This window comes from Drosophila suzukii, chromosome 3 (genome assembly GCF_043229965.1).
Source record: "Drosophila suzukii chromosome 3, CBGP_Dsuzu_IsoJpt1.0, whole genome shotgun sequence".
In the NCBI taxonomy this organism is placed as follows: Eukaryota; Metazoa; Arthropoda; class Insecta; order Diptera; family Drosophilidae; genus Drosophila; species Drosophila suzukii.
Genome location: NC_092082.1, coordinates 6,493,501 through 6,511,157, shown reverse-complemented (window position 1 = coordinate 6,511,157; position 17,657 = coordinate 6,493,501). Strand labels below are relative to the sequence as shown.

Sequence of the window (17,657 nt, the reverse complement as noted above, 5' to 3'; positions counted from 1 at the left end):
ATAATGACATTTTTCACCAGGAATGCTTTTGATTTGTATGTATTTTATTAAATGTTTAATTGATATATAATATACTCGTTTAGAGTGGTTTGAAACGCTTGACAATATCCCATTAACATCACGATTCGGTTCGCTTCGAAATACACTTTATATAACAGTTGAAAGAGTCGATTATGATATAGATAAAAAAATGATTTCGATATCCCTTTAAATACTTTTCTCTTGCCTTAAATTGTTTGCAACAATGTCAGATCGTTGAAAACAGGTTTGCACAATTAAATAGTTGTATAAATACTCGTGTTTGATTAGAAATATATCTTTAGTTAACTGCCGCGATTGGTTGGTTCAGTCGTTTATTTCAGCTTCCAAAGTGCATCCAATTCGTTGAGCGGATCCTTGGTCTCCTGCTGCTCCTTGGCAGTCACCTGCGGAGCCATCTTCATTTGATATGAGGTCATTATGCCACCTGCATGATACATTTTATTGAAATGAAGGTATACCCTTGACAATTAATAAGTTCTTACGCTTGTTAAGGACATTGTGAGCATTGCAAAGCACGATTTGCATGGACTGTTCCAGGATGACGGAATCTCTCAGGGAATTTTGACGCTGTGCACAAATGCGCGACCAAACATCAACCGTATCTGAAGGGGATATTTGAATATTAATAAAGTTATATAACACCGATCTTAGCTAAATGTACATACTTAGTAGAATGGGCTGCTTGTTCTGGGTGGCTATGATGGCACATACACCAATGGCCACCAGTTCAGAACGCTCGGAGCCCGTTAAACAGTTCATAATGAGCGGCGAGTTGGGAGCATTAGCAGACTGGCATCGCTGTCGATGGGTCTCTAGCGCATTTTCAGCCACCCCCAAAAGTTGAGCAGGTGCTCTGTAAAATAATAGAGCAAACATATTTTAATTATGTTGTTCACTTAACCAAAATTGTATATATTTACCCCTTGGTCCACTGTTTTAGCTGCAAAAGAGATAAATCCAGCACGGCATCAGCTCCATGCATGGATAATTTGAGTTGGTACTCGGAGCAGTGGCTAAGTTGCTGTAGTTTCACACAGGTCACGGTGTAATCATCGTAGTGAGTGGTCTGATCCAATGTCTGAGGCCAGTAGGGATCAAAAAGCTATACAAAAAATTTGGTATAAATAAAATAAAAACTTTAAGATATTGGTTTTAATGTTACCTCGTTTGTGGTGTGTAGACAAACCACAGTTCGTGACTTTTCCGACCATATCATGGACCAAAAATCGTTGATGGTATTCGCCTGCGGAGTCTGGGCAACGATGAAATTGGGACAGCCGGCACTCAAGTTCTAAAGTAAAAGATTGGGAGTTTAGAAAACATACACATTGAAATCTAAGATATATTTTTTATGCTGATCATGACCCACCTTCATGTAGGCTGCATTGATATAGTCATCTGTCTGCTTGTCCAGTTTCACTCTAGCATGATCGAAGGGCAGGCAATCGAGCGATCGATTCTTCTCCGGGAACAATTTCGCAATGGTGGTGGACCGCTTGTTGGCACTAGCGTCTTTGTCCAGTTTCTGCTGCAATTCCTGCCACTTGGCCCCCAGTTGGGTCTTCCCGTTCAGCATTTTTACATGAAGATTCTCCAGCAATTTTTCGTAGCTCTCCACCTCCTTTTGGAAATATTTGGTGGTCTTTTCATCGGTAAAGGTTTCGGCTTGGAATGCAAAATTATTCGAATGGCCATTGGCGGAAGGTGCCTTTTGCTGATTTTCACTGACGGAATGTGTAAGTGAGACCGAGTCCCAATCAAAGTTCTCCAGAGAACTTAGATCAGAACAGTTGGAGAGGTTGTCCAGACTGGTGCACTTTGGAGCTAATGGTATAGAAGCTGGAGTTGAAGATATTTCTTCCACGGCTGCTGGGGGAATGTCTGGCGTTTTGGGCGCAATGGGCTGGAAGGAATTTTTGTTTAGAAAATAATACAATATGATTTTTAGATATTTACCTCTACCACACTTTCTGCTTTAGCGGGAGCCGACACCTGACTTCCCGGAGGCGTGGGAGTGGCCACCACCTGCGGCAGCATCACAGGTTGCGGCAACATGGGCGGCGGCACAGCCACAGAGCAGTCGATGTCCAGGTCACTAAGCAGATCTACATTGCTGGTTACCTTGGGAGCCACTACCTCCGCTTTGGGTTCCGCCTTGACCGTAGCGCTGGAGGAGGCATAGGGTGGACCACTCGTGGTTGTTTGCGTCTGAGCTGTGCTCTGCGCTCCGCTCAGCATGTAAATGGAGCCTGTTGGAGGCGTGGGAGTGGGCTGCTGTTGGTGCGGCTGGGGCGTTACACTGCCATGGTAGCCATAGGGAGCAGAATAGTAGTTGGATGATTCCTTACCCTCCTCCGCCGAAGTGGAGTCCTTGGCTGGCAGATTAGCCTTGGTGTGGGACACGATAGGTGACTGCGGGATAAAATATTAGTAATTATTATTAAGGATCTCAAAATTGTGTCTATCTATTACTCACATTGAATCCCGTGGCCGAATTGCTGCGATTGGCGTTCTCTGAGTCTGTGGTTCCCACCGACTGCTGCTTGCCACTCTGGCTGAACTGGTAGTTCTGAGAAGCCTGGGATCCCTTTAAGGCACTGCTTTCCTGCTGATAGCCACTGCTGTACTCGTATTGACCCGTCTGGGGATTGAAGCTGTAGCCAGGATGGTTGGAATAGCTGCTGTAAGTGGCTCCAGGATTGGGAGATGTGACAGCTTGAGATGAAGTAGGTGCGGGAGTGTGAGCTGGAGCAGGACTGGGAACAGGAGAAACGCCAGGAGCTGGAGCTAGAGTTGCATTGGTATCATTGTATTGCTGTGGATACGACACAGGCTGATGGGCTGGAATGGGTTGAGGAGATGCTTGTAAAGCTTGCGAAGGATACAGAGAAGGTTGCTGAGGAGCAACTGCCGAAGATTGCTGCTGTTGTGGATAGCCCGATGGTTGCTGCTGATATGCCAGTGGTTGCTGCGGTGTTTGTGATTGGGGATAGCCCCCTGGCTGTTGCTGCGGTGTCTGGGAATGGGGATATCCTCCTGGCTGTTGCTGTGGTGTCTGCGATTGGGATTGGGTATATCCTGTTGATTGTTGCTGTGGTGTTTGGGTTTGGGAATATCCTCCTATCTGTTGCTGCGATGTCTGTGGATAACCTGTATGCTGCTGTTGAGGCGTTTGCGTCTGTGAAAATCCCGTGGGCTGTTGTGATTGGGGATAGCCGGTCATCTGTTGCTGCGGCGTCTGTGACTGAGAATATCCTGCAGCTTGCTGAGGTGTCAACGATTGGGGATATCCTGTTGATGGCTGTTGCGGGTAGCCTGCCACCTGTTGCTGTGGTGTTTGGGATTGCGAATATGCTGCAGGTTGCTGCTGCTGATTTGGAGTATAACCCAAGGACTGCGGAGTTGCTGGGTAACCAGAACCTGCCGGTGGATAAGCTGCCTGTTGAGTTTGTTGATAACCCTGTCCTGGATAGCCTCCGGCTGTTTGGTAATGATTGGACATTTGATTGACCACAAAGGGTGCCTGCAAGGAGGTTGGTACCTCGCTGGGATTTGCAACCGGATTGGGATTACCCGAAGTAGCCACATACAACGGTTGCTGGACGTTAAATCCCTGGGAAGCTGAGCTTGCGGGAGCTGTTCCAGGGGCAGCATAGGCCAGCGGTGGCACTGCTCCACTTGGATATCCGTAACTGTAGCCCATGCCCGCTTGGTTGTTATCCTGTGCCTGGTTCTGCAGATTCATCTGAGCCATTGCTCCGTGCAAGGTCTGCGAGTTGGGCGAAGCTTGAGCCTTGTAGGCCGGAGGAGCAATGTGCTGCTGCTGCTGTTGATACATGGGATTCGTATATCCTGCGGCACTGGGGTCGAAATACTGCTGTTGAGTAAGGCTATATGGTGGAGGTGGCTCATTCGGCGGTGCAGTGGCATAGGAACAAGTCGCCTGGGTGGGATTTTCCGAACCCACCGGCACCGGACGCACTGTGGGCACATAGCCAGGAGTTGTGGGATTCGAGGCATCCGCCATTGCTGCCTTGGCCTTCAGATAATCCCTCAGCTTGGGAGTGCTACTAACCGCTGGCGATGGAGCTGCTTCCGGAGTGGGTTTGCTGACCACTGGAGGCGTCGCCGCCTTGACGCTCTGCATCCTTTGCTGGCGCTCTTCCGACTGAACATCCCTGGCTGATCTAAATCTGGTAAGCAGCTTCTGCACATTTCCAGCCAGTTTCTTGTAGAATTCCAAGCCCTTGGCTGATTTGGCCAAAAGATCCTCATAAACGTCGTAAGAAGCCGCCAAAGAACTGTAGAAGTGCTCACGTTTCTGCTTCACATCCTGTAGTGTCTTTAAAACTGGAGCTGCCTTGGCATAGTTTTCCGTTAGAGCCTGGAGAATATTGGCCTGGGCCACCATATTCTGGTCCAGAAGTTCGGTGATCTTATCGTGCTTAGCCAGTTCGGTGGAGAATAAAGCTTGGAGACCCTCCTGCCCACCATGGGCAATCACTTTGCCAGTTATATCATCCTCATTGATGGCTATCCTCAAGTCCGCATGAAACTGAGCCCGTTGGGCCTTCATTTCGTTAACTTTATTGAGTATAAGCTTCACATCCCTGAAGATTTCGGTAGTATTCAATTCTGAACTCAATTTGGGCATCAATTGTTGGATCTCAGGCAATGGTCTGGCCAGGATTTTTAGGTTATTTACGTGCAGGCTCATGGCTTTTCTCAGGGTATTATTAGACTCCCCTGCGCGGGCATGGGCCTCACTGTACTTTTGGAACTCTCGGGTCAACTCAGTGATATGAGCATTTGGAGTTCGTTGAACGCCGCTGACGGATTGAAACTCTCGCTCCGCCTTGGATTCTGCCTCTAACATTTGCGATATCTCACCCAGATTGGTCTCCACATCGGCTGTAATCTCAGCCAGCTGAGACATGGCCTCCACAAGATCGCTGATAGCAGTCTTGTTGGCATTCAAGGCAGCACAGCGATCGACGATGCCCTGCGGCAGCTTATTAGCCTGTTCCTCGTTGATATTCAGATTATCCAAGGTGAGGGAGCTCATGTAGGCCTCCAGTTGGGTGTCCTTCTCCTCCAGCAGGGCTCCATACTTTCGCAGCAACTTGGCTTTCTCCTCGCTGTACAGAGAACTGGCTTCGTGGGCCTTCATGGGGACCAATCGGGCAAATATATCTGGTCCCGAGTGCTCCTCGTCGGTAACTTGAAAGCCTATTCCATTCACCAGATTGGCACCTTGGACAGCTGCAATGGTTGATAGTTCCGGCACCGACTCGTGGTAAATGAACTCGTTCTCGTTTTTGGCATTTTTGCGCTTGGCCTCCACAACATCAGCGGTGAAACTCAGGGATTCATTGATCTCTCGCTGATCGGGCAGACCCTTAGACTCTTTGCGTGCCTCCTCTAGCTTGTCCCAAGAGGCCTTTAAGAGGTATTATAAAATTGTAAGATATAACTAAAAGAATTTATAGATTTACTCACCTGGTAGAGCGTCACCCTTTCGCCCATCTGACGCTTCTCCTCGGAATGTTGACCTTGGTACAGGTACAATATACAAGTCAGATAGTTGATCTTGAAGCGGACGTACTTTTTCCACAGTTTGTATACGGAACTATCAATGACCTGGGCCACCGGGCCCTCATCTCCTCCGGTCAGCAGAGCAGCGAGTGCAGCTCCATAGTAGACCACAATCTGAGCCGTAACCTTGGCCACAATGTGTGGCTTTCTGTTATCAATCAGCGACTTCTCCAGGATGCATTCCTGTGCTTGAGCAAAGCACACTTGTTGCTGGAACACCAGCAGCTCTTGGGTCATGAAATCCCCGCCACTGTTGACATTGGCATAGCGTTCCCTCAGCTCTCCATAGGCCCAGGCGGCCGCCTGGAAGTGTGTGCAGGCCATCTTCATGCCGTCGACATCGCCACGGGTCACAGAAGCTCCCGATTGCGTGTGCGATGCGGCAATGTTGAACAGCACGGCGGCCCGCTCGAATCGCAGATCGCTGACCTCGTGAACGGCACTGTGATATAGATCCTTCCACGTAAAGGTGAAGATCCCACGATCCGCCAGCTGGGGAAATCGATTCTGGAGGGCGTGCAGCTGGCAGTAGTAGCGCTTCATCACCGGTGCTCCATCCTTGGTGGTGCGCATGGCCTGGTTGCGAAGGGTCTCCAGGGCGTGAACCTCCTTGGAGAAGGCCTCTGGGTCCTCATGGTAGAATTCCGCAATGTACTGGAATGCAATGAGGGCCGTTTTAATTGGTTGGTTTTAATTAAGGTTTATTCTAACAGTTTAGTAAAAATCCTATTCCTAATCCTAGTGACCTTTCAAGCTTATTTAAAAATGTTAATAAAAATGGTAGATTTAGATTAGATTTTAATGTTTGATTAGATTTATAGTATGACTATATCCCACAATTCCCATACTAACGGTTCATATTATAAGCTTTTTCCAGGTAACAGACCCTCAAACTAGCCTTCAATGTTGTTTATGCATTAAAAACTCTTATTGCAGAAAGGTTTTCGCAAAAGCTAAAGGGTTCCTGAGTGCATTTACCCACGACTCTCTGTTTGTTTGTTTATAACTCATTGTTTGTAGAGTTGATCAGATGACGGCGATGACTCAGTCGCCAGACAAATTACCAGACAAAGGGGGGCTTAAAAGTAGGGAAAACGGGGCAGCTTTGGAAAATGCAATGGCACCATAAGGAGGAATAATACGCCACCAAAGTATACGAAAAACAACGCATTTTTGCCATTTGACTGATAATTAAGTTCATAATAAAGTCTCCTCTTTGTTTTTCTGACTCTCTTAATTATTTCACTCCCCTTTTCAGTCGCTCTTCACTTTACCTTCTTCAAAGCCGCAAAGGAGGTTCCTTCGGGACTCGATTTCAGGGCGAACCACAGCATATGCAAACGCGGCACCGCCTCCATATTGTGACTGCCCAGTTGCCCTTCGATTTAACACACAATTTAAGCTGATTGCTGGCAATTAATTAACCAAAATCAAAACAATAAGTCGGCTACAAGAAAAAATAATAATCAGTGTGTGACCGTTGTAGGAAATCTAGAAAATACCAAGTTCCCTAGTACTCACTTGGCATCGATACCTTGGGGCTGTTATCGCTTTCAGTGGGTATCGATAAATGTAACCGAACTTGAAAATCAAAAGTTATTAAAAGATCATTTATAAAAAAATTCATTAAAAACTTGATAGCAATATAAATAAAAACAAAGAGTATTTGATCATGAAATTCCCTATTTATTTTTAAAGACCTGTTTTTTATTTTAAGAATACAGACTTATAATCCAGTTCTTTACTAAAAAAATTTTTATTCTATTTAAGCGTTTATTGGAATGAACAATTCTTTTCTTTATTTAAGTTACTTAAAACTATCCCCACATTTATAATCAAAATAAACACAAAGCATTATATAAATCTTGTTTATTGCTTTATTGTTTATACATTATCAACTTAGGCTAAACACAGATGGGATTTGGATGTAATACAAGTCGTGTGAGGGTGACTAAATAACAAGAGTGCAATTATTTACTAATTGCCGCTTACGAACTGGCGATGATACAATGGCAGCTAACGGCTAAGTTAAATTAGGTACATACGTTGGTCGTACTAAGACTAATACTTAGACTAATGGAAACGCTACTAGGCTTTTCGCTTTGCTACGAGCCGCTTTGGAGATGTTTCGTTACAGTTCCTAGGACTAGTCCCCCAAAATACCCTTCTTTTCTTCTTATCCCGTCTCATTCCATTTCTATATACATATCGGTACTGTGCGTTGAGGTGCCAAAACTCTGATCAACCTCAGGATCACTGTGGATGCTAGCATCTGACTCGGGCTCCAGATCCAGGCGGGAAAATTGAGGCGCGGTTGTTTTACTATCCTCCACAGTTGGCGTCTGGGCGTCGATGAAGAAGTCTGTGGAGCATTCGAAAGAAACATATGCATTAGTTTAACCATTCCAAAGTCAATTAAATGAAATGAAACTTTTTAATGGGAATAAAGGGGAATCGATTGATAATTTAGATCATTTACCTGCCAATGATTTAAAATTTTGACTTAATGCTTGAGTGGGTGAAGGGTAATGAAGGTGCATTTATAGTCATTTAGTTTTTGGATAACTGTGTAAGATAGCATTAAAAGGCTACGTCGTGTAGTTCAGGAGTCGTGGGCATAATTTGTACTGCAAAAAATGTTGTTGATTCAATTTGCAAATGATACGATTTATCTACATAATGACGTGATATTTGTCTTAAAAAGGGTGATTTTAGTTTAGATATTAACCTGATTCAACGCCATTCCATTCGCTGACCACTGTATTGTGGCTATGCTGGTGGGGATTGGGGTGATCCTCAACCGATCCCTCGTATATTTGCAGGTCGGTGGCCAGCTCGTCGTGCTCCGTCATGTCGTCAAAGTCGAAAATCTCGGTTACTTTCACCTTGTTCGTATTATTGTCGGTATAGTAATAGGCGTAGAGAGCGTCGTTGTGCGTGGTCATCTTGAGGACATGCTCAAAGTTGTCGACATCGTCCTCCAGTGGGGTTGCTCCACTAAAAAGAAAATTAAATATTAGATTTACCATTTTTTGGGGGAGGATTGTAATAGACCAACTCACCATTCATCCACAAGAATGGATACTCGAGGTCCATATAAACGGCTGGAATGTAGAAGTCCAGTGGCATCAAAGTGAGGCTGGTCATAAAGCTGCAACAGAAAGGTTCTTCGTTAAATTAAAAACACATTTAAAAATTCATTCATTCGAATTTCCAATCATAGCTTTGGGGACAACATAGTTTACCCCTTCAACTTGAAATGCACTTTAGTTGCTTATTTAACCAAGTGATCACAATGAAAGCATTTAATTAACTTACAGTGAATTTATTTAGCAGGCGTATCCGCATGGCGTCGTTTAACTGAAGAATAAAGTCCTCCACCATTATTCTGGCTTGTTTGGTAAGCTTAGGCGTCAGTGCTGATATCCTAAAAAAGGTTATAAAATAAAATGTTTAATAAATTGGTTTTATACAATGTCATTTTGCAAACCTACTTTGAAATGGTCGCCAGGAGAAAGTCCATGGGCACTGTGGCGGGCAGAGAAAGCAGCTTGATACCGCGATGCTTAAAGATCCAGTTGGCCAGACCCTTATTGGCTTGCTCGATATAGTCCTGGATCACATCCAGCACTGTTTGAGGCATATTTGAGCTCAAAGCGTCCTGGAAAATAAGAGAAATACAAGTTAGTAAAAGGTAACAACTACTTATAAGAAAAGTCTACATTACTTATAAATTAAGGTAGGCAAATCAAAAGTAATACTAAATCCATTCTGAGTCCTCACCTTTCTATGCTTCTTGCACTCCCTGCACTCGGGATCGAACTCCTGGGGCTGGGCCACCGTCTCGGAGACCACAAATGTGGACTGAACCGCCACACAACGCCGGCAGTTGATAAGATTGTTGCGGTGCAGAAATTGCAGGGCATCATCGAAGCCCTGCTGACAGAATTTAGACAGAAATTCGGGACGCGGCGGGAAAAGGATCCGCACGAATCGATTGATGTTCTGTCTAGAGATCTCAATACTGGTATTGGCCCAATTCAGATGGAAGAGCTGCGAACTTTGATCCCTGGGGCAAATATCACTCTCCCCGCAGAACGGGCTCACCGTGATGGTGTTCTCGTCCAGGATGGGCAGGTTATCCGAAAAGGCGCCATCCATGTAGCGAACTCCACGGAATCGGGGCGGCAAGATGCCGGAGAACCCGGGAATAAAGCAGGCGCACAACAGCGCCTGGAGAACCTCCTCCCGTGACTCAAACTCCGAGATAATCACATTCTTTCCATCGTAAACTCGGGTGAGAGAGATGTGAAGGCGTCCATTAACCCTCTTGTGGGCATCGTCTGGTAGATGCTTCTGTAGACCCTCCAGCAAGCAGGTCTGGATGTTAAAGGAGGGACTGAAGGGACCCAGAGAATAGCGACGTGCCTCGTTCACCACCCTAAAGAAATCCGAAGTCATGCTGCCTGTAAAGAATAAAGGAAAGTGGTTAGTAAAAATTCTCTATTAAATCTTAGTAATAGCTAGGGTATAAAAAGTTGGACTTTGCTTTATAAAGGTGGTGATCCCCATCTCGTGTTCTCGAAATGTAATTAGTAACCATTCAGAAAAGCTAGCAATGCATAAGCAAAACTTCGATCTATCAACCTAATAATAGTTCTAGAACATTTCCAGTTAGACTTGGTATAGATCGACTGTTTATTCCATACCCTTGCTAATCAAGCTTATAAATTATTGACATTTTCGGGTTCAGTGGGCTATCTCATCCCGCATTTCCCACAGATTGTTGATCTGCGTCTGATGATGCCCGTGGCTTTTGCGTCATTGTGTCATCCAAAGGGTCAATTGGTGCTCTTGGCAGTGTTATTGTTGTAGTCCATTTCCCGCCCCGTTTATGAGGGGAAATGACGTACGAACCTTGAGTGGTTTGAAAGTGTTTGTTTTGTTCTATTTGCCACTCGACCCCCAACCAACAGTTTATGGAGCTGATAAGGAATTATGGATCCCACCATATGGTACAACTTGAGTTTGAGAATTGGACAAAAATACAGCTTGTTTCATAAAAGGGCTCTATCATACGATTCTAAAACCTTTACTTGCTGATAAGATCAGCTATTTGAAAACAAAATAGATGTGTTATGTTGTTCAATATATATGACCCATATTTTTTCCCTAATATTAGTATCATATTGTTTAAATCAGAGAAGGAAATTACAAACATTTTATTGGGATACTTAAACCCAAGTAACTTCTGGTTGGTTTACAGAAGAAGAAAGGTAAATATTGATTGAACCTATGCTCCCATATTTTACTCATAAATATAATAGTTTCGCGTGTGCCATGTGCCTTGTTGATAAGAAATCGAGCTCCCCGCAGTGCCACACGCTAGTTGTACTTTCCAAATATTTTGATTAGATGAAAATAAACGGCCTACAGCTAAGAAAATGATAAGGTTAGAATACACTCATAGAATCTTGTATAATTTTGTTGTATTCCATAAATTGACGTAAAACAAAATCAGGCCACCGCACAAGATGAATCGCGGAACAACGAAAGCTAAGGTCGAGAGACCTATCTAAAAATCCGGAATTATGTCACACGATCGAAACTATATAATCGGTTAACCCCATACATAGTTGCAAAACAAGTCACATAACGTTCGCTTATCAGTTACACTATCAAAAGCTACGACATTGAACACTATTGTTAGGAATGGAGTTTGGAACCTCGCTGAAGAACCCATGAAACCCGTGGGGGTCCCAATTCCTGGTAATATATCAATTTGTTTTTGTTTTCCGCTTTCGATTGTCAACAACAATAATAAACTAGAGAGGAAAATGCGAATAAACAACGCTATCAAGTTACGTGCTGCCCTCTTAATTATTTCTGTTTTTGTTTTTCTTAGGCAAATAATAACTGCGTGCTTAAATCAGCTTTATTTTCTGAAATGGAATGAGAAAAGTGGGCGTGTCTTCTGTGGGTTAAAGCCATCCGATAAATACCATTTAACCTTGAATGAGAATTACTAACCCTACAGTGTGATGATAACATCAACTTATTTGTAATACCTTCCATATACGAGATAAGAATACATTACTGTCATGAATGAATGGGGCTCTAATAGATTTTTGGGGTATTCATATACCAAATACGTAAGATTAAGATCAACTTGCTTAAAAACAATATTTGTCAAATCTGTTATAGCCTTTTCTAATATTAAAACGGCCAGCAAACTTGGATATTTTTAAGATAATGCATTTTCTGTTACAAACACTATACCATTTTAACTTTAAACTAAAACCTCTGACGTAGAACTTATCGAACTATAAGAATCACCCCTTTTTAAACCATTATATTCCATAAAGTAAATGAGTTTTAATGTTATTACCATAACTGTTCGTGGAATGTACAGTTTGCGTCTATTTTAACCGCAAGTCAAGTGCAACTAACGCCCGCTTTGGAGGCCGGGGGCATAACGGCAGATGGAAAATGGAAATCAAAACGAAACGAAATCGTAAACAACATAAAGAGGAAAACGAACGAGCACATAAATACATACGTACATACAAACAGCTGCAAAAAAATTCCATTTCTTTGGGGGCTCGACTTCCATGGATAAATAAACAAGTTTCCGAAGAGAAAAGGGGAGTGGGGGGAGTGACATACGTATGCAGTTGTTGCTCTCAACGGAAAAAGGAAAGGCAACAAACTTTCAACAAGAAAGAGAGCGCTACGGTACCCACACACCCCCATTTCCGAGGTCTGACCCCCAAAATTCGTGTAATACCCTTTCATTTGGCTCTCTTGTTCTCTCCCTACTTATCGCTGGGCACCCAAAAACAAAAATAAAAGGCCTCATCACGTGATATTGTGGTTGTATTCAAAGAGCACCGAAACCAGAATATCTGAATTTTCTGCTTCTTCCGCTTGCGCATAGTTTAGCCACTTACATACATATTCTATATGGGTACAGTGGGCAAAGTAATTATGTTTACACTATAGCTCTGTTTATCTTGTAAGACTTCTTTGCCCAGAAGTTCTTTTTATGGAATGTGTAAATATTTGGATTTCTTTTTCTAATATTGTTTTTCTAATTGGTGAAGACTTATAAAGTGTAGGGTTTTGTTTTGTTATTTAAGATTCACTGTTTTTTACTATTCAGTCCATAACATTTTTTTTATTCGCTTACTTCGACCAGTTTTAATTACTATGACTTACTTAAATGTAACGGTTTCATAATTATTAAACCTAAAATATTATGGTTTCATGCTTGGTGGTTCACCTTCATTAAAAGTAGTTTTACTTTTTTTTTTACCTTTTTTTATTACTTTTTTAAGTGGATGTTTTCGGTAGACAATTTATCACCTTGACTATATAAGTTTTCTGTTTGCGCTTTGTGCAGCCGTTACACAAATACATTTATTTATATAGGTCACGTTGCAAAGCCATGAATTCTCTGCACTTGGCAACGGATTTCGGGAATCTTCTGGATATGTCGCTTTCATTTATTTTTATCAGGGTGGTTTTGGGAGGTTGAAAGAGGAAAAGAGAAAGGTAGGATAGAATTGTTTTCATGAGCAGTGGCAGCTGCTATTTTTGTTTGCATTCCATTTGAAAACGATCATTTAGCTAAATTTTATATGATCTTTTGAAGATCTAATAGGTTATAATTGAAATTTACTTGAATTTTGGTAGTTAATATTTAAAACTTGACGTATAGTTCGATTTTAGGCTTTTGTCTAGATTCAATTTTAAGCAATATTAAAGCCTAAGACCCCTTAGAAAGTCCTAGTATTCTACTTAGTTCCATTGGAAACCCGGCCCGTGACCAAGTGTTATCGTGGATTAGTTTTGTGTGCCGCGGAAAGTGTGTCAATCAACAATAATGCGTTCGATAATGATGAACAGCCCCATTTGCATTGGCGATCGATTGAGCCGAGGAGATCATTGAAAGATACGCCACATATAGAGGACCCCGCAGAGCTGATAGCATTATGTATTATAGGGTATAACAACCAGCTGCATGCCACATGTAAATATGCAGATAGTATTTGCTTTGTGCTCTAATCTTCTGGGAATAGGAATAGGAAACTAAGCCCAATGCAAAATACGTCAATCGAATGGAGCATATAGGCAGCAGTACGGCCATATAGATAGCGATCAATCTGAATCAAACAAAGACAAAGAGCTCCGATTTGCGACTTAAATTGCGAAACTGCACTTGACTCATATTTGTCGAATTACCAGCTGCAACGAATTCGAATGGTCAGACGACCAGACCATTCAGAAGTCTGTGGTCTATATACTACGTAGGCGAATATCAGATACACCCGCAACTTGGACTTTAAGCGACGGAAATCGGCAACAAAACATGACTCCCCCATGATAACATAATGTGCCCATAAAGGTAAATCAAACCGATAAGCAATGAATATATAGGTATGATCGTGTGCCCGCATACGAACAGAACAATGAATTGCAGTTCGAATTCTAAAATTTCCAGATTGCCAACTCAACTTGAAGGTCGGCCGTTGGCTTTCCCACTAAAAATAAACGTAGACTAAATATTCGTATTTACAGATTTGCATCTAGAACTGTAGTCTTATGGGAGAATCCATCAAAACACGGCAATTTCCATTCACTGATAACGATCTGCTTATAAGGGTTCCTGTAACTAAGGCACGAAGTGGTGCTCCAAAGTGATTGAAAATAAAATTCGCGATTATCAAACCACTTGCCGGTGAAATGTGGAGAGTGTGAGATATCTATATCTGGGCAATATAGTTCGCGGTACCATCGTCATACGATACGGTGACAAGTTCGCGTGGCGATCCCAACTCGTGTTAAAGTGCTTCGAGTGCCAACAACAAAGAGGAAGTGCGGTGAACACTTGATAAATAGGGCTATAAAAGAGCGGTCATGAATGAATAGGTTTGTTAAGAGTCGGATGAGGTGTTTTTCCAACACCCTGTCTGAATAACCCTTGGATTCAAGTTGGCACTTTGAGTACAAAGGAAATGGAGATGATAATAATAGAAATAGAACTGTAAAACGACTGTAGAATTGTAATAGTATTTGAAGTTTTAAAATAATCTGGAGTACTTTAACCTGCAACTTTCTTTCCTACTTAAAGTAAAACTAGTCTTGATTGAGTTTCCAGTTCTCTAATTCAAATCCAATACCTGCCATCTTTTTATGACTGCACTGTTGGCAAGCCCGAAAACAAGTAAAAACTTTCACAAATCTAATCTGGCGGCGGAACAAATCGTCTGTCTTTTGTCTGTGAAACACTTCTGTACTTATATACGTACCTGTACTTAGGACCCAAAACCCTGCACGAGGTAAGTGAACTGCATAACGACTTTAAAGTCCAAATTAGACACGCTCTGTGCTGAGTAATCAAATAGACCTAGATCAGAATGCAACCGACAAAATTTAATTGCGGCAATTAAAGTGGAAACTGAAATTACAGGAAAATTCCAGTTACCTGCAGCACCTGGCGAGGCTAAAGAACTTTCTACCAGTTGAGGATAAAGATCAGGTAGGTAGAAATGAAAACCCTACAAGAGAACCGGAAAAGCAGTAGATGCAAAAAGGAATGATCCAGAGTAATGACGTAAATAAATTCAGAAAGGTAACTCAAGAAAGAAAGATTTGTTAATATTTACGCTAAGTAAAAGGCCATTTCTTATCGATACTGTATATATCAAGTAAGAATATCGATGGTATCATCACCTTTTGATAATTTAGAGAACAAAGATTTTTTTGAAATGCATTGTTTTTGAAATTCGGGATCAAAACCACCAATTTCAGAACGTAGTACTCCCTGTGTGGCAACTTCAATGGAACCAAAGTCAGGGGAAATTGAGCATGTTAAGCCCCGGGGGTGATGATCATCCCATTGGCATAAAAGCAAATAAAAACCCGATTGATTATATTAACGATCGAACGCTGCTGCCTCTGCTGACGTTATTCCAGATTATAGCTCTCGATTACCCTGGTCAAGTGATAAGGCACACGATCTGCAATCGTTGCAGTAGCCATGAGTAATACAGCTGACATTTGTTTTTGAATTCCTCGCTAGTTTTGTGTTCCCCCAGTGATTGACATGTTTATACCCACGATACAAACGAAGCGTTACACATAAAAAATCGAAAACAAGAACTCGTGTTACAAGCCCTATATATATTTTTCATAGCTATATATAGACCCGATTCCACAATAGCACAACTGCTTTGCCTCGAATTCGTAAGCGACTTTCCATGAACAAGCCTCCTAAGCATAAACAAATTTATGAATAAACACTCGACCTTCAGGCATCTCGATCAAAATAGGTTTGTAATCGTACAGTTGGGGTCAAAATAGTGGTAACCATTATGTGATAGATCTACGATTAAATGGGGTTTTTTACTTAATCATTTTGACGCAATACAGTTTTAATCAATTCCCGGGAAATATCACCAAAGGTATAGTTTAATCTCTTGAAATTATTTCATTCAAATTTAGATTAGATAAACAGTTCCGGCTCAAAAGATGGTATATTTTATAAATTTCAGAGTAATAAATCGGTATATCTGTTAAATTTTAAAGTTTTTCTTTGTTTTCGATTTTCATGAAATACTTGAGGACAACGAATCTATTATTTTGCCCACAGCTGTGTTTGTGTAGCCCAACCATTTGCCGATAGATTTGGGTGCCGCTTTTACAAAAGTGCGTTGTCCCGGGCTACGAAACTTGTTTTTCTGTTTTCGTGAGGTTTTTCAACTGCGCCGCAGTTTTCCTTCGACAGACGAGCCCCCTTCGAAAGTGAACAAACACGCCCAAAAACACACACTATCACAGACAATTATGAAAGACCCCCATTGACTTCCTAGCGACCTACAAACGCAAACAAGCTTATCAATTCAATGCAATGCGTTTTATATTGAGCCCCGCAGCATCTCTCTCGCTCTCCCTCCCTCGTACTCACTCCTTCTCCCTCCCACTTGCAGAGTCACTGAACTGCCCAGTGGTTGTTTTTGCAGTCAGCTGTTTCGCGTATGTACGTGTGTGTGTGTAGTTTGCGAGAAAGGGGGAGAGAAGTAGAGAAAATACCAGAGGGGGTGCAAAAAAAATATTTAAGGGGGATTTTCTATGAAAGTCCATTGAAACAAAGGCCAAGTTCAGACACACCACACATTTTAGGCACAAACTGTGACATAGCAAAGTTGTTTTTCGTTTTAAAATATTATTGTAAAAATTCTTCAGAATTTGAGATAACAAATTAAAATTCCATCATCGATGATGTAAGGCAAAATAAATAAAAATTGTACTTTTATTAATCTTTAGTATCAAAAATATTTCAAAATGGTGTGTCTAATTTGGTTTGGATAACTAGTTTTAAAGATTTACAATCTTTCATACCGACAGGGGTGGTTTCACCCCCGAAAACCCCCATTGGACCCACCCATGCACGCAGGGGGAAGTGACTTACCCAATGGCAAATCGCAGAGGAGACAGCAGGCGGCCAGGGAACCGGCCGAAGCGCCTCCAATCTTCTCCAGCAACAGATGCGGGGCATACTTCTTGAAGCAGACGGCCACTCCGACGTGGTAGATGCCCAGAAATCCGCAGCCAGCGAATGACAGATTCATGCTTTGGACTCTGCGTTAGATTCTATTAATCGTCCGATGACTGTTTGTTGTTGTTGTTTTGGGTTTTGATCGCGTCACAGTTTTTCCTTCTTATTTTTTCTAGCACTTTCCACGGGTTTTTTCCGCGGATTCGAATGCAATTGCAGCTCCTGTTATTTTGCAATTTGTAGGCGGGTCTCGAATAAATCTCGTTTGGGTGTTCAATCACTATTTGTCGACTGGAAAATTTACTCCGCTCTCGAAAATGAAACGTTGGTGCTCGCGAACCGTTATTCATTCGCTCTGCCGACGGCCGCCCCTTTTTATACATTTCCATGGCAGTGTGACCGTTCGTGGTTTGGCCATAGTACCTAAATATGCGTTCTATTCGATAGGCTGTGGTCGTAT

General features: G+C 42.4%; 2 protein-coding genes across 3 annotated transcripts; both read right to left on the bottom strand.

Annotated features, from left to right (window-relative positions):
• Nucleotides 1-23: 23 nt before the first annotated feature.
• On the bottom strand, nt 24-7,129 carry mop (tyrosine-protein phosphatase non-receptor type protein myopic). Its single transcript, XM_017079037.4, has 10 exons — nt 6,912-7,129; nt 5,542-6,291; nt 2,519-5,482; nt 1,999-2,454; nt 1,412-1,945; nt 1,205-1,333; nt 963-1,144; nt 708-895; nt 525-644; nt 24-466 (listed from the first exon to the last, which is right to left on the bottom strand). Exons 1-10 carry the CDS (start codon nt 6,993-6,995, stop codon nt 354-356), a joined length of 5,520 nt encoding a protein of 1,839 aa, XP_016934526.3. The 5' UTR covers nt 6,996-7,129; the 3' UTR covers nt 24-353.
• A 362-nt stretch (nt 7,130-7,491) lies between these two features.
• bmm (brummer) lies at nt 7,492-17,557 on the bottom strand. 2 transcript variants are annotated; one of them, XR_005014206.3, is made up of 8 exons: nt 17,111-17,557; nt 9,421-10,103; nt 9,132-9,298; nt 8,956-9,064; nt 8,700-8,788; nt 8,366-8,634; nt 8,117-8,264; nt 7,861-7,999 (listed from the first exon to the last, which is right to left on the bottom strand). XR_005014206.3 is itself a non-coding variant. In XM_017079222.4 (7 exons), the coding sequence occupies exons 1-7, from the start codon at nt 17,268-17,270 to the stop codon at nt 7,824-7,826; spliced, it is 1,653 nt and encodes a 550-aa protein (XP_016934711.2). In that variant the 5' UTR covers nt 17,271-17,556; the 3' UTR covers nt 7,492-7,823. The 2 variants fall into 2 exon arrangements, 1 of the variants encoding a protein (XP_016934711.2); XM_017079222.4 differs by lacking the exon at nt 8,117-8,264 and having other exon boundaries at nt 7,492-7,999; nt 17,111-17,556.
• Nucleotides 17,558-17,657: the final 100 nt, after the last annotated feature.